The sequence below is a fragment of the Mustela nigripes genome, chromosome 1, assembly GCF_022355385.1.
Source record: "Mustela nigripes isolate SB6536 chromosome 1, MUSNIG.SB6536, whole genome shotgun sequence".
In the NCBI taxonomy this organism is placed as follows: Eukaryota; Metazoa; Chordata; class Mammalia; order Carnivora; family Mustelidae; genus Mustela; species Mustela nigripes.
This window is the reverse complement of record NC_081557.1, coordinates 91,753,314-91,769,968: the sequence shown is the minus strand read 5'-3', so window position 1 is coordinate 91,769,968 and position 16,655 is coordinate 91,753,314. Positions and strand designations below refer to the sequence as shown.

Sequence of the window (16,655 nt, the reverse complement as noted above, 5' to 3'; positions counted from 1 at the left end):
GGTGCTATTTATCATTCAGCATTCATGTATTATTACTCTGCTGCCTGGGGCCAGGAGAAGTCAGCGTGAGCGGGATGGTTTAGAAAGGGCAGACTTGGTAATTTCCCTTGGAAAATTAGCACGACGAGCAACACAGCAGAAAATCTGGCAAAGACAAAACTGTGGCAAGGAAGGGGGTCGGGAGCAGCTGGTCTGGACCCAGCATGGGTGTGGTTCGGGGCAGGAGGAAGAGGGGAGGGAGAAGAGAGGCACGGGATGGGCACCCGTGGAGAGTTAGGAATGTGCCAGGCTCTGTGCTAAGCACTTGTACGTAAGTCCTCACTCTCCCTTAACCCTGACAACCACCCTGAGAATGACATGATATTGGCCCCATTTGATAGATAAAGGGATGCCCAAAGTAGCTTGCTGACGATCACACAGCTCCGACACTGGGTCAACCCAAGTCTTCTGCTTTGAGAATTGTTATTGTTCTACTACTCCACGTGTAGAAGAAGATCTCTTTACACATACACACACACAGAGACACACACACAGAGACACGCACACGTGTGTGCACACATGCCCAACCCCCTCCTTCCTTTGAGTCACCCATCTGTTCCCTGAGTTGTGTTTTTCATTGATCACGTAATATAGTCTGTGGTGGGTTGCAACTGATCAGACGGTGCTTTGTAATGGTTCTGAAGGCATGTGTGTGTGCGTACGCGTGTGCCCGTGCGCGTGTACACAGTGGACGTTCTCATTCCAAATGCTCTAGAAGCTCCAAAGGCAACACTCTGCCTCCTACTTCTTTTTCTCCCCCGACCACATGGTGGCTGCATGATTCTGCAAGAAAACTGGTGGCGCTTAGTCCATGTTGCTGACTGACAGACATCTGTCTCAGCCTGCAAGCCCCACAGGACTAGAAATTGCCATATGAGGTGTGGGAGTTCGACGGGAGTGAGGACCTCACATTTATGAAAGGTCTGCTATAGCCCTGGGCTGGATGTTTTCTCTTTAATCCTCAAAACAGTCCCGTAGGATCGGCACCACCGCTCCCGCCCTGCAGACGAGGAAGTTGCGCTATGCTCATGGCTTCTGCCTGGCGCCAGGCATGGCTCCCTGCAGCTCCCCCAGAACTCCGTTTCCTCAGTGCCCACCAGGATAGGGAACAGATGCCCACTGGGGTGGGATGGTCTGGAGTACTTCAACCCAAAGACTGGGGAAAGGACCTGCCAGTGGCTCTGTGCTCTTGATCCCGTGATTTATTATTTGTTTTTACAGATGCAAAGCCCTTAATAAAGGAAGGGTCTTCATTACCCCTCCCTCCACTCTGCCTACCCATCCTGGTACCCCCAAGCTCTCGGAGCAAGTATGGTAGTTGTTCATTGCAGGAGAGCCAGAGGAGGCTGGGGAAGACACGGATGGGCTGTGAAAATAGCGTCTGTCCTGCCTGCCTCTCCAGCCCTGCTCTCCAGATGTGTGAGGTTCTCAGCTTTGCCTGGCTCTGTGGTGCCCCAGGAAAGGTGTGCACACATTCGAGTGTGGTCCATGGGGGCGAGTGGGCTTGGAGCAGCACAGGGGAGGAGGGCAGGGAGGCAGTTACAGGGAGCAGAGGAGCAGAGGTGCGAGTGACAACCCAGGCATCGCTTTCGCCTCCGACAATAACGGAGCAGAGCCCCGCCAGCCACAGCAAGCTGCAGGGAGATAGAGTGCCCACTGACACATGGGGACGTGGGCCTGCAGACCCACCCCTTCCTGTGTAGCTCCCGGGCCAGCCTCAGGAAGCTGTGAGATGTGAGATGGACACAGTCAGCCTCCTCTCCCTTCTGGGCCCTGTGTCTCTGCCCCATCTCACTTTCCAAATACCCATTCTTCCACGGATGCTGGTTTGATCTTTCCAGGGCACCACGGTACCCAGTTCTCTCTCTGGGAACTCTCAGTGACCTTCCCCAATAAGGTAAAAGCTCAGCCCAGAGGCCACCTCCCAACCTAGCCCTCTGAATTGTATCCAGGAGCCTCTGCTAGACAGGACAGCTCCCTGCAGAGCCCCACTCGGGCTTGGCCCTTCCCCTTTCCGTGAATCCAGACCCATCACCTCTCAGTCCCCAAGTCCTAGCTCTCAATGTGGCATCTACAGGGACAAGATATGCTTCCCTGATGTCCCTGTGAATGGCAGCCCCTCCTTTCGCCACTCCACTGCACTCAGGGTGGACTCCTGGCTGGCTGGCTGCCACCCAACTTTCCTCCCCAGCCAGACCCTACACTTCTGAGGGTAGCTGTAGAAACCTGTATCAGAGATGTAGAACCTTGTAGAACCCTGTAGAACCACGTATCAGAGGTGACTGACCCAGGGACCTGGACAGAGCTGCTTCTCAAGGGGTCTGCTTTGCCAGGTCTCACTGGGACTCGCTCAGCTGCCCTCTCCTGAATGCCTATCATGGGGTGGGCCGTGCACCAGGTGCTGGGAAGATAGCAGGGACCGGGACTTGGTACCTCCAGAGGAGAGGACACCCAGCCAGCCACTGGCCACGTGCTGTGCTAAGGACCAGAGGAAGGGTCTGGAAAGCCTCGGGAGAGACAGAATCTTGGATCTACCCTAAGACCTGGAAAATGAGCTGGAGTTGGTGGCAGAAGGGGGCCTGGGGGTGCTGAGTGCTCCAGACTCCTTTTTGGAATTTGATTTCTAAGTTGTTTTGAAAAGCTTATATAGGCTTATGTGAATTCAAAGATATAAAAGCATCCAGAGCGAGGAGTGGGTTTTCCCCTCACTCACACATCAGGGTCCCCAGATGCTCTCTCAGGGGGAACCCCTGTGACCCATTCTCATAGAGCTTCCAGAGACAGTCACACAGACGCAAACATGAACCTCTATAGCTCTTCTGTGGCTTGGTCCCCTCCAGGGCTCTTGTCCCCTCTGAGGCCCCCTCCTTTCCATTCCTGCCACCTGACCATGGAGCCCCCATTTCCCTGGAGACCTGCTCCACAGGGCGTCACAATTGCAGGCAACCTCATGGGGGCTAGTGAGGGTCCCGGGGAAGACTCTGAAGGGCTACCAAGATGGCAAAACTTAGATCCAGGCTTTTCCGTCCCCTAGGGACCAGCAAGAACCAGCTCTCTGACCCCCACACGTCCCCATCATCCCAAACCAGGAGTTCCCAGATGACCTGGCCAGACCCATGAAGTCTCTGACCCCACAGACACAGCCCATAGCCCCTTAGCTCTGGGACTTTTCATGCTTTAAGTCAGACCACCTTGTGGATCTTGGTCCAGGGATAGTTCTGGAAAGAAGGGGCTGACCCTCCCTTCCCATCAGCTGCAGGTCCTTCTGCCCCTCTCACAGAATTCTTAGCCCAACCAGATCCCCTCTCTTACAAGCCACAGGAGTTCATACACTGGTGGTGCTGGCATCTTTGCCTTAGCTAGCCAGCTTGGCTCAGGGACTGTCCCACCAGAGGGGAAAAGTCAGGGCCAGGGCACAAGGGCCGTGGAAGGCAGAGGCTTCACCCTACCTGATTTGTTCTTGTATTCGATGTCAAAGCCCGTGATGATGCTGTTTCCATCAAACCGCTGGGTCCAGCGCAGGTTCATACTCCGAGCCTTTACCTCTCGGATCTCCAGCTCGGGGGGGTCAGGGGGCTCTGGGGAGTGGCAGATGAAAGGAGCAGAAGTGAGGATGGCAGCAGAGAGCTTGGCCCCTGCCTATCTGTAGAGATGACCAGGGTTCAGCTGTATTCCTGGGGACTGGTGACAACTGTGCTCTAGCCAGGAGTCCTGAACCCTGGGCTCTGGACAAGGGGGGACTGGGAGGCCCAGCAGTGGGGTTCAGAGCCCGAGAAGGGGCCACGCTTGGTTTCCTTCTTTGTTACCCTCTCTTCCTTGGCCTGGGGGGCGGGGGGACAGGCCCTCCTGTAGGGACTTCCTCTGACCTGATGGCCTGTTTGTCCTCCATGAAGGGCTCCCAACTTTCCCCAGCTTGGCTTTCCCTTCTCTCACTTTCTCCAGGGCCTTTGCCCACAAACCCAGATGCCTCCAGTTCTGGAAGCAGCAATGTGATCTATAGTGATGGGTGCCAGAGTAAACCTTGCTGTCTAAACCTGGAAGGGCCCGTATTGCCCCAACTCTGGCCAGAAGGAAGAGTGGAGGAAGGCCCTTCCCAGGGGCCATTTCCCGTCATCCTCCTCCATGGTGTGGGTGATGCCCCTGATCTTGAGGTGGAGTTAGCAGTGGGCACCTGGCTCCCCGGGGAAGGGGTTAGGAATGGTAGGGCAGGTGAGGGTACCTTGCACAGTGAGTTGGATCAAGCCCCGGTCCTCCCCATATGAGTTGATGGCATGGCAGCTGAAGAACACAGAGTCCCCACGGTCAGCTGGCTTGAGCTGGGAGGTGGCCAGCAGGGGCAGGAGGATGGGGAGAGAGGGAGGAAATGGGGAGAGTGTTTTAGAACTTGTCTGCTGGAGCGGGCCCACTCTCGAGGGGATCAGCAAGGCCCCTTCTTCTGGGAGGGGGACCCATAAGGGGCTTTGTCAAGGGCTCCTCTTCCCAGAAAGTTCCAAGGATGGAGGCCGGAAGAGTCCAGGCATGAGGGGGCTGAGGGGGTCCAGGAGGAAGAAAGAAAAGAGCTGAGGGGTCCCAGGAGGGAGGCGAAAGGGCGCTGAAGGGTTTCAAGAAGGAGGGAATGGCCAAGGGTCCCAGGACAAGGGGAGGCACTGAGGAGTCCCAGAGGGAGGGAGGAGCGGAGGACGGAGACCAGGGGTTCCAGAAAAGGGAGAAGGGTTTAGGGCTCCACATATTTAATGGGTGTGGGGTTGTCAGGAAGGAGACATAGGGCGGTTCTAAGGCAGAGGTTCCTGAACAGACAGGAAAGGGGAAGGTGTCTTTTGGGGTTGGGGGACGGGTCCCAGATCCCCATTTACTTCCATTAGATACAGATGTAAAACTGTGGGAGCCCCACGTTCTGAGATTTGGGGTCCCCCAAGACCAGGGGACGGTCGCTCACCTTCAGCGTGGAGACAACCTCGTCGCCATTGTCCTTGGTGGCGATGGCGTACCGCATGACTCGGTCGGGGTCGATGACCGTGTCCCCCTTCTCCCAGCGGATGATGATGGGCCGCTCACCCCGCGCCGTGCAGTTGAGCTCCTTCGGGTGACCCTTGATGGCGATGGTGGTGTTGGGGTGGGAGGTGATCATGGCTGGGACTGGGAAGGGGAGGAGGTGCAGGAGGCCCCAGTAAGGGGAAGGCCGGGCTGGAGGAGGGGCATGTGCCCGGTGCAGAGGCCCCGCCCCCGCGGCCCCTCCCCACGGAGCGCCTCAGCCCCAGGGACAAGGTCTCAAAATTGTGGGGCCATGCTATAGGAAGCCCCACTCCCCTGTCTCCCTTTCCCCCTTCCACTTGTGACTAGAGTGGCTTCTCTCTTCACCAGGGATTCTCCTATTCTGTGGACCCCTCTCCAGAATGCTTTAAAATGCACAACATACATAGAATTACAAAGGAACCAAATATATTCAAGTATGGTGATACAAATATTAAAAACCTTCAAAAGCAAACTTTTTATATAGTATATCCCATATTTATATCTGTATTTTAATTTTTTAATTAACGTATAATGTATTATTTGCCCCAGGGGCATAGGTCTGTGATCAATATATATATATATAGTTTACGACTCTTTATCAAGGCGATCTAGTGCTGGTTACAGTAGCACAAGGCTGGAACAGCCATGAGCAGGGAGGGTTGTCTGGAGACCCACAAGCTAGAACTGCGGTGTGGAAACATCTGTGGTACTGCCCTGGGTACTGCTCCTGATGGGCTTTGTTGTTTATATTCAAAACGGAAGGAAATACTACATCTCAGTTATAAGGTGGTGGAAGAAAAGGTGTGCTCTCTTTTCTGACCTGAAATCATGGACTCCTAGAATCAGGTTCATGGACTTTCTTTGGGGGCGGTCCCTGGGCCCCGGGTTAGGAGCCCTGCTCTACAACGCGGTGGCCTCTGCTTTGAGTTCACGGCTCAGGCTCTCTCCATGGCTCTGGCTCAGCTGGTTGGCTCTTTTTGAACCGCTGAGAAACTCCCCTGTTCTTCCAAACAAAACGCAACCGAAAAGCCTGGCGAGCATCTCTGTGATCAAGGTCCCTCCAGCAGTGCTAACCAGTCTGTGACCCTCCCCACCACCACCCCTCACTGCTGACCTGCGAAAATCATCATGAAGGAACCAAGGCCCCAGCTGGCCATCAGGAGACCCCCCCTTCTGCCCTGAAAAGAAGCATCTAGATCTTGACCCTCTTCGGGGCCTGAGCACCTTGGCCAGCAGCAGAGGGGCAGAGGGAAAGATGACGATCTTGGCTGCCTGTGAAACCCCACCCCCATTCTCCTCCATTCGGTTCAACAAATATGCATCGGTCGCCTAAGCCATTCCATGGCACTGTGCCGGGCTTGTGGGGGGACACACATGATGTGAGACAGGGTCCCTGCCTGGGAGGAGAGGCAGGAGGAGGAGAAGGGAAGGGGAGCGAGACACTTGTGTGAGCAACATGAAAAGGAGGAAGATCTGAAGAGTGCCGCACAGAGGTATTAGGAGAGATGACTGTGACTGAGGACTATCTGGGAAGGCACCATCCAGCCGTTTTACAAGTATTTGGGGGGGACTTATTACGGGCCAGGCCTTGTGTTGTGTTCTGAGTGAATAGGACACATCAAATCTCAAGAAGTTTCACAGTAGCGGTGAGAACAGACAAGTCTAGCAATTCCCGCACAGAAGGGTAAGTATGAGGCTGGGGAAACGCATGCCAGACACAGCGGGGCATCTGTGGGGAAGGAAGGTTAGGGAACCAGTGAGACCTGCTTCAGCAGAGGCAGACCTCAGAGAGGCGAGGGGTCTGATGCACCTGGAAGACTGTCCTTGCCCTTGCCTTTTCCGCACTACCTTTCTGGGAAAACCTGCCTCTCAGAGTATCCAGTGGCTCTGACCTCGCAGGAGGGCCTGTTAGCCAACCTGGAGCCCACACGCTGGGCTGTGCTGTGCTTGACTGTTGGACTGTAAGAATCAGACACCATTCCACCTTCCTGCCCCCATCCACGGTGGGTAGAGGACCTCTCCTTACATTGAATTCTGCAGAGCAGAGACCCAGCGCCCAGACCCCATCACCATCGGCCTGCTTGGGCAACTGTGCAAGAAAGTTTCCCGTCTCCTCTGTGCAGACAGCCCCTGGCTCCCCTCGGGGGCACCGTGTCTTGCTCTGCTTCAGTGGCTAACCCTTTCTTTCCCTCCCAGTGCTCTCAGGATTTCTCTCCCCTCCAGCTTTAAGGACCTACTCAGACAAAGTTCTTCCCGGTAAACTCTCCTGGGTCACCTGACTCCTGCGGACGAAGATGCCATGAGGCCATAACGATGTGTCCTGAGACGCCCGATGCCGGGCAAGGACACATCTGGAGCAGGTGTGGAGGATGCAGGGCGGTGTCTGGTGTGCCTGAAGTCACACTGTGCAGCCAGCCATCTTGTCGGCCTGCTGTCATACGGAACTCGACGCCAAGGGCAGCCCTGGCCCTCCGGCCCCTGCACCAGCCTCTCAGCCAATCCTTGGCCCCGGCTCATCAAATAATGAAGCAGATAAATTTTATAATGCACAGCATTACACCAGGATATACAATAAAACGCGAAAGACAAATAACGAGGTGCAAGTTATAATGAAGAAAAAGCCTGCAGTCAGAGACATCCAAGTATGAATTATTGACTAAGGTTTTACACTTTCAAGGATGTGTGGAGGAATATTTTCCATCAAAGATTTGCATAATTCACTCGTATAAACCTGGGTAGAATATAGAGTAAGATTTTACATCAACACGTCAGGACTTGCATTGCAGATGCCTCCATTTATGTTCTGGAGGACTGAAATGCAGGGGAGTGGGGGCAGGGGCATGGGGGCTGTGAATGGTCAGAGATGGAGGCCGGGGACTCCTGGGTGGGCCAAGCCCTGAGACCTTCCTGGGGAAGAGGAGTTTGGCTTCTGAGATGTTGCTGAGACCATGGAGGAGTTGGGGGATGTCCATGCAGAGGAGTGTGTGTGTGTGTGTGTGTGCACGTGTGGGCGTGGGGTGGGAGCAGGGTCACGTGTCAGAGGTCAGAGGCCTGAGGAAGAAGAGAGAAAGGAAGAGTCTTTCTTTGGAAGAAGGACTTCAAGTCTCCATACCAGAGCAAGAAACTTGTGACACATTCCTCTTCTGCTCTCTAGGAAGGGTTGTGCTAGCCTGTGCAGGGCACATGTGTGAATGATAAAGACACCCCTCTGGCTGGGTGCAATCTAGAGTCAAGAGCCATAGTTTGGCCAATGCAGTAGGAACTGGGTTTCAGACTCCACTTGCCCCTTAGGTAGGCACCTTTGAGCAGTGCACAACCTGTGCATCTGTACATGTCAGTCCCACCTCCGGAAGTCTTCCCAATCATGTTTGTTCAAAGAGACAGACATGGGGGCAACCAGAGATAAGGGGGACTCCAGAGATCCCACTTGGTCTTTCAGCTCTGAGTAACAACCACACCTGGGGCCTGGGGTGGGTTTCCCTTCCCCACTGTTACTGCAGTGAGCACCATGCAACACAATCCAATGCTGTCCTCACATTCTCAAAGCTCAGAACATGTTCAGGGGAGCCCATCTAAGAGGAAACTGCTTCTGTGGCTCCCAACCAACATGAAGGGATTGGGGGCCAGGTAGGCATGGGTTCTACTTGTGTCTTCACCAGCTGTGCAGCCTTCAGCAGAGTAGAATCAAGTTCTGTGAACCTCAGGTTCATAGGACATCTCCCCTGTAGAGCTGTTATGGGGGCAAATAGGGTCCATATATGTAGCGTGGCTGCCGTACAGCAGCTGCTCGAGAAACCCCAGGGCTCTCCTGCCCTCCTGGTCCAAGAAAGGCACCAAATAAACACATGCCTTCCTTCAGATGCAACTTGCCGGGCTAGTCCACGGACTCATGGAGCCCAGAATTGCGGAGCCCAGATAATGTTCAATGTTGCAGTTATGAGTTGCATAGGCTACCGGGCGCTTGAAATATAGCCTCTAGAACTGAGAAGTGCTGTAGCCACACACAGGCCTTAAACACACAGGAAGGAAATAACATAAAATGTATCACTGATAATTTTATGTTGGTTACATGTTAATATTTTAGATACATTGAGTTAAATAAAATACTGTTGATCCTTCAATACCATGGATTTGAACTGCATGGGTCCACTTAATGCGGATTTTAAAAATTAGGTACAGTATATAGCACTGCAAATGTATTTTCTCTTCCTTATGATTTTCCTAGTAACATTTTATTTTCTCTAGCTGACTTTAGTGTAAGGATACAGTTGAGAACACACACAACATACAAAATACTTGTTAATCAACTGCTAATGTTATCGGTCAGCCTTCTGGTCCACACTAGGCTATTAGTTGTTAGGGAGCCAAAAGTTATATTTGGATTTTTTTACGGCTTTGGGGGTTGGCACCCCTCCCCCACCCCCGTGTTGTTCAAGGTCAACTGTGCGCTATTACAATGAATCTCAGCCGTTTCTTTTTACTTTTCAAACATGCGACAATGAAAAGTGTTCAGATTACCTACATGGCTCATGTTTTGTTTCTGTCGCATAGCATAGGTATGGGGCATCTATTCTTTATTTTACAAATGAAGAAACTGAGGGCACACAGGGAAGCAATCCACTCAGGGGTCCCACTGCTAGTAAGCAGCAGGGCATGTGAGAGGCGGTCTGATGGGAGAAGATGGTGCTTACCACACAGAGCTGTAACCTGGGTGGGGGAGGAAGGTAAGGCAAGGCAAGGCTGGGAGAACCAGTTCCCAGTTCTTTAGTGTCATAAGCACAAGCCCCAGGGGACTTGTGAGGGCTGGATCTGGGCACTCCACTTGGCAGAGGACATTAATGAGCTGAAGCGTGACCAGGAAGATGGGCACGTTTCACGCTGTGCCGTTTGAAGCGTGGCTGAAAACCGGACATGTGGGTGCCCAGGCAGGGAGTGGGATGGGGGACAAGACACCAGAGTTCTTTGATAAAGGGGGAAGGACCAACCTTCTCTTTGGTGGAGAAGGACTCTGCGGGTAGTTTTTGCTGTTTAGGGAGAGGGCTGTGGTGGGAGGCAGTGAGCTCCTGCACCAGAGGTAGGCAGTCTCAGGCACTGTAGAGGAGGTCGCTACAGGATTGGAGGACTTTGGCCCTGGGGGTGTCTGGGTCTCTGGAGAGATGGGAAAGATGGTCTGGGAATCTGGCTATTTTGGGAGGCAATTCTGTGAATCAGCATACTCGTCTCTTCGCATATAGGATCTTGAACCCTGTCCTAGGCAAGAAGCAGAGAACCTGCCTCCTCTTTTCTCTCTGCCCTACCCGGTCTCCCTGCCAACACCGGAACAGAGAACTCTACCCCTGTGCCCCTTCCCCTGCCCTGTCCCTGGCCTCTAAGAGCCACAGTGCCCTCCTGTGCCCACAACCTGGGGGCCCCAGCCCTCTCGGCTACTGTAGAGATGGGCTTATCAAGACAGAGACGGGGGTCCAGGGCGGCCACTGCCCCACCCCACCTGCTCTCCTCTTCCCTCTGCCTCCTCTTTGCTTCTTGCTCTGGTTCACAAGGTCTCTGTGCTCCACTGAATCACAGTCATAAACACAACTGAACCTGAACCTGAATCGTCATAGCACCAAGGCTTCATAGCACCAGAGGACTTCCTGGATTAAAACCACCGCCCCCCACCCCAAGAATTCCCTAGAGAGATATTCATATCTGGTCACCTACCTACAGGAGCAAAGACACACACACACACACACAGCAGTGATAAAAACACACCCTAAAGTCACAAACACGGTTGCTGTAACTGCCTGTACTCTGACCTCTACCATGGACTCACACATGGTGTCACAGACACGGAACATGATGCAACTGTCAGTTGCATGTCAATATCCTGACACGGTTGCTCAGGCACATCTCCCCATAGCCAGGCATTAGTAAGGGCGCCCTTCCTCTACACACACACACACACACACACACACTTTTTTATGTTTACCTTTGACTGCGAACTTACCATGTACCATGTGCTGACAATATTCTAGGACATTAACTGAATCAATTCATGTGAAGTAGCTCCTGCTCATGTTCCTGGCTCCAAAGCCTGTGTCCTGACTAAGCTCCATGGCCTCCCTTGGCCTGTGATGCCCATGATGGAGCTGGCAATAAGTGGGATGCTTTGCTTCTTGGCTTATTGCTCAATGATCCCCCCTCAGCAACAACCATGAGAAGTCTTATTATCCCCATTTTTCAAGTGAAGAGACGGAGGCTTCCAGAAGACAGTTCTCCCCTCTCTAAGCCCCTGCTACTGTGGTCATGGGGGATGGACACCTCTTGCAGTCTATCTGCTGTGCATGCACGGAATCTCTGGCTTTGGAAAATGGAATTTGGCTGTCACCAAAGAGCTGGGGCTTCTCTGTGGTGGGCAGCCCCAGCAGGGCGCTCCCAGGGCGGGCATCAGGGATGGCTGCTTTAGGGGCTCAGCAGGGGAGGAGGGGAGGGATTGTAGGCACAGGGCTGAGTCCTCTGTGACAAATGCTAATAGCAGCCACATAGGCAACATGGTGCTCCAATAGGACACAGGAGGCTTTAATGAGATACAATTTCTCTGCTTTCCTGCAGTGTAATTCAATTAACAGCCAGGAAAACCTAATTTCTTTTTACAAAGAGGGGTGCGGGTAGGGGGAGAGTCTCTGGGGACCCGGGAACAGAGAGGGGCTGGACCTAGAGGCATCAGGGAGACCCATGTCAACCAGCCGCCTCTAATACAGAGCTCCTTCCAATATGGCCCCTTTAGGTGGAGAGGGTGGGCCATTTCCATGGGGTTCTGGAGGAAGTCCTGTGTGGACCGGACCAGTCTCATTCAAAGCCTTACAGCCCCAGCACCTGGTATAGGGCCTGGCACTATGCATGACCAAATTGGGGCAAGCCTGGTAGAGGTCACAGATGACTCCCTGATACCCCCATGTCAGTGCAGTTGTCCCTCCTCTGGGCACTGAACAGGCTCCCTGGTATGGTGCATGTCATCTACTGCAGGGTCCTTGTACCCTCGTCCCTGGCTGGGAGACTCCGCAGGACAGAAGCCTCTCTACGGAAGACTCAGCATATTTGTGGGAAAGCTCCCAAGTGCAGGACACCAATCTCTCCTGTTCCCCACCCATGCCCTGGGTCCCCCTGCTTGGGTCCACGCTTAGACTCACTCCAGGGCAGGGAGGACACTTGCTGGGCCTTTGGGCACCAAGGCCCCTGCCTTACAGCCACGCAGAAATTTCAGATTTTTTCCTCCTGGTTCTGCCGGGGCCTTCTTGGCAGGTGCAACGAAGAGGAGGAAGGCGCCAGGCTGAGCGGAATCACCCCCTCCCCTCACTCCAGGACCCTCCTGGGGCAGCAAGCCGAGGGGAGAGGAAATCAATTTCAGAAACAAGACAGTTGTCAGAATCTGATGTAACCGGTTCCCGTCTGTGAAATTACTCACAGGCCGGCTCCTGTCACCCCTAAGGTCCTGCCCAGACCAGCTGCTATTTACATTTTAATTTGATGTGAGAGGCTGATAGATTTTTAAAACACCGTGAGACAGCTCTGCTTCCTTGCTCACCCCTGGCATCCCCAGACTTTCCGACCGACCCCAGGCTTGGTCCTAGGGCTCCTAGATGCTGCCATGGGGATTGCCAACTGGGTCTATTCGGCCCCTGCCTTGCTCCCCCAGTTGCTTTTCTCAGGGTCCCACTTCCCAGGCTGGGCGGGGGCAGGGGATCTGTTCTGTGCAGTTCACATAATCCTGGAACATCCTTTGTGAGGAGCTTTACTCTTGTTAAGGAGGTGTCCTGGGGTTATTAGCCTCAACATCACCAGTGAGAAGTGGAGGCTCAGAGAGGCTAGGTGGTTTGTCTAAGGTCACACAGCTGGTAAGTGGCAGGAAGGAGACCAAGCCCCAGGTCCCCTGACAAGTCATGAGCTCCCTTCCCTCTGGTTTCGGTCCAGACGTCTCCTTCTGCCTGGTTGATTTTGCTCCCACTCTGGGCTTTATCCCAGGAGCGGGGAGCTGGGTGGGGATAATGTAGTGCAGATGAATCCTGGGGGAATGCAGAAGGAGCCTGGAAACTGGAGTGGGGCTGGGGTGGTGGGGCCAGGAGGCCAGGCAAGGTGGAGCTAGGGTGCTGGGGACAGCAGTTAGCAGGCAGTGAGTCAGGCTGCTTCTGTCTCCGTCTCCCTCCCTCTCTTCCGCCTGGTGATTGGAGCTCAGCTGGTGTTTCTGACAAGTCCCCAAGTCACCAGGGAGGGAAGATTCAGTGATGAATGCCCAAAGGAGAGAAGCAGTATGTGCAGGAAGGAGAACATGGAAGAAATAGGACGGGACGCCACTGGCGGTTGGGAGAGGCCGGATCAAATGTGGAAAAGGCAAGGAACGTTGCATTCCGAAAGGAAGCACGGGGTGCCTCTCCACTCCCTTTGTGGGCAGGAGTCTGTGGTCCTCACGGGCCTTTCCGTGACTGAGGGCTGCCTGCGGGCCAGCTCTGTCCTGCATTCTTCTACGTGCATCAATTTGCTTAATCCCCCAACAACCTTGTTTTGGTTTCCACTTTGCTGATGGGGAAACTGAGGCTTAGAGACGTTAACTGCGCGAGATCACACAGCTAGCCAGTGGCAGAGGCAGGACTTAGCCCAGGTGCCTATGGTTTTACCCACAACGGGACACCGGCCAGAACAGCGCCGTGGACAGGGGTGCAGGTAGCCAGGAAGAGGAGCGCGAAGAGCCCAGCGTCCCTGAAGAGAAACTCAGTGAACACGGCGGGGAGGAGATTGATCTGGAAACCAGGAGACCAAGGGGTTAGGCTATTCTGCTCTCTTAGGTGGGAGGTCTGGGGGAGAGGGTTGAGGAAGTCCTCAGGCCTGGCTACACGTACAAATTACCTGGAAAGTTAAAAAAGAAAAAATCTTAGGGCACGGTCCCCATGCCCAGAGGCTCTGATTTAGTTGGTCCAGGGCGGGGCTGGGGCTGGTGGCGGATTTCCCTAAAAGCCTCCCCGACCTGGATGATCCTCACACGTGGTCTGGGGGAAGAACCACAGTCAGGGCAGAGGAACCCCCCCTTCACCGTTCTACCTCCCATTCTAAGCACATGCCCTCGGGTGCTGCCTCCGCCGCAGGGAGGACCATCTTAGAGCCAACAGGATCGAAACAAGGGCAGCAAAGTCCTGTGGTTCTTCACATCTCCAAGGCAGAAGTTCCCCTTTTCGGGAAGTCCTTCTGAGAGTCTAACTGAAACCTCATGAGGATCTGCGCTGAGCTTTTCACTAATTAGGATGCTCTGGGCAGGCTAAAATGGTTTTCCAGATGTCCCCCTCTTTGCCCCCTTGGGAGAGGATTTTCCAGGGGACAACTGAGACCCCAAAGGCTCTGGCGAGCTCTACAAACCCACTTGTCAGAGGAGCAGGGAGCCTCCTGGCTCAGAAGCTCTCATCTTTTGTTTGGGAAAGGATTACATGTACCCATTTGAGGTGAGGGGCCCCTCCTTCCCCCAGAGCAGCCGACTCCCCTCCTTCCCCCCAAAGGCTTGTGTCTCCTCCTTGTTAACAAGATCGTGAGGAGAACGGCAGCCCTGTTTGGCGGAGTGAGATAAGCCTCCACAAAGGGGCATTGTTGGCACACGGGGTGCTGGGCCTGGGGCAGGGTGGGTGGCAGTCCTCTGAGCTCAGCCAGGCAGCAGCTCTGGCTTCCCCAGGGAAGAGCTGGTTGGAGGGGCGGAGGTGCCTTCTGGTTTCTGCTTTGTTTTCTCCCTTCTTAAAGAGCCAGGGCCGCGGCGTTGTTAATTTGATTGGACCCACTTCGGCTTCACGTCTCCCCTGATTAGCCAAGCTCCACCTGAAGCATGAGATGAATTCAAATTGCATGCAAGCAATCAGCTTCGCTCTGAGGGGTGGTGGGGAGATGCCTGGGGAGGCGGGGCCCCATGGGACCCTTGCTGTCCACTGCCTGTGTGTGTGTGTTGGGGGGGCCACCCGGCAAGAACAGTGTGTGTGTGTGTGTTTGCACGTGTGTGTGGGGGTGGGGTGGGGTGGGTGGGTACATGTGTGCGAAGGGGGTTGGGGTGAGGGTCTCCAAGGGCGGGATCTTTGAGACTCAGACTACAGACCTGCTTTCTGCTCCAGGGTGGTCCCTGTTGAGACCCTCCGGCTCACCAGGCCTCGCTTTCTCCAGCTTTAAAATGGGGTCAGTCAGTTTTGGGCTGCTTGCCAAGGAGTCCAAGCCCGGACTCCAGGCGTATTCTTTTTTTTTTTTTTTTTTAAAGATTTTATTTATTTATTTGACAGAGAGAAATCACAAGTAGTCGGAGAGGCAGGCAGAGAGAGAGAGAGGGAAGCAGGCTCCCCGCTGAGCAGAGAGCCCGATGCGGGACTCAATCCCAGGACCCTGAGATCATGACCTGAGCCGAAGGCAACGGCTTAACCCACTAAGCCACCCAGGCGCCCTCCAGGCATATTCTTAAGTCAGGGCGGGGACCCGCTTCTCCCCTGCCTCTGGCCCTCTTCTCTCCCCAGAATGTTGGGAAAATGACACTGATCTTAAAAATAACCACCATGTACAGAATGCTTGCTCTCTGCCATGCACCTAGATTCATGCTTTACATGAATTATCTCATTAAATTCTCCCCACTCCTCTTCCCCACCACCCAAGAAGGTGGGTGGTATTTTTATTCCCATGTTAGAGATGAGAGAATGCTCTGAAGTTACCGGACACCAGCATGCGGATGGTGACGCCATCTCTAGTTACTGGGAAGAGGCCCTTCTGGGTCATCGCTGGGATCCCCCTAGAGCAAGGATCAGCAGGGTCTTTCTGTAAAGGGCCAGACAGTAGACATTTCAGACGTTGCAGGCCATAGGTCTCTGTTAAGATGACTCAGCCTGGCCACTGTAGCCTGAAAGCAGCCCTGGGCAGTAAGACAGGAAGAATGGGCAAGGCTGCTTTCCAGCAAAAGTGGCAGCTGGTCACGTTTGACCTCAGGCCCGGTTTGCTGACCCCCGGCTCTAGAGTTCCATGCACAGGAGTTTCTGCTTGTTGCGTTTAAACAAGGACAGTTGTAGGATGTTGGAGGGGATGACATTTCAGCTGTCAGAGTTCTGGAAAGCATGACGTTACCGTATAATCACCCAGGTATTGTTACGGGTTGGGTTGTGGCTCCCCAAAGACATAGTCAAGTCCTAACCCCTGGTACCTGTGAATGGGACCTTATTTGGAAATAGGGTTTTTGTAGTTGCTGTGTTAGCTTATATCTTGATTACATTTTCCTGGAGCAGGGTGAGCCCCTAGTCAATGGGACTGGTGTCCTCAGAAGGGACGGGTTCAGAGGAAAACTGGTGTGAGGATGCACAGGGAGAAGTGTGAGGTGAGGCAGAGGCCGGAGCAGGAAGGGAAGCTGGTGCCCCTGGGGTCTGCACACAGAGCACGGCCCTGCCGACCTCTGCATTTTTGCGTGTCTAGCCTCCCAGCAGGGCAGGAGAACACATTTCTGGGTTTTTAAGCCATCTGGTCTGTGGGACTTTGTTACGCATGTCCCCGGAAAGTTATACAGGGATCCAAGGTGTGAGAGAGGTCTGTCTTTGTGCCGAGTGCCAGGGAGGACTGCTCCCCGCTTC

At 53.9% G+C, this 16,655-nt stretch overlaps 1 protein-coding gene across 1 annotated transcript in view; it reads right to left on the bottom strand.

The window, feature by feature from the left end:
* Positions 1–16,655, bottom strand: part of DSCAML1 (DS cell adhesion molecule like 1) — a 337,942-nt gene that overhangs the window by 53,223 nt on the left and 268,064 nt on the right. Inside the window, exons 12-14 of the mRNA XM_059416450.1 lie at positions 4,976–5,175; positions 4,259–4,355; positions 3,489–3,617 (exon numbers count right to left, since the gene is read on the bottom strand). Of these exons, the coding sequence (XP_059272433.1) occupies positions 3,489–3,617; positions 4,259–4,355; positions 4,976–5,175 (426 nt within the window). The remainder of the gene's footprint in view (positions 1–3,488; positions 3,618–4,258; positions 4,356–4,975; positions 5,176–16,655) is intronic.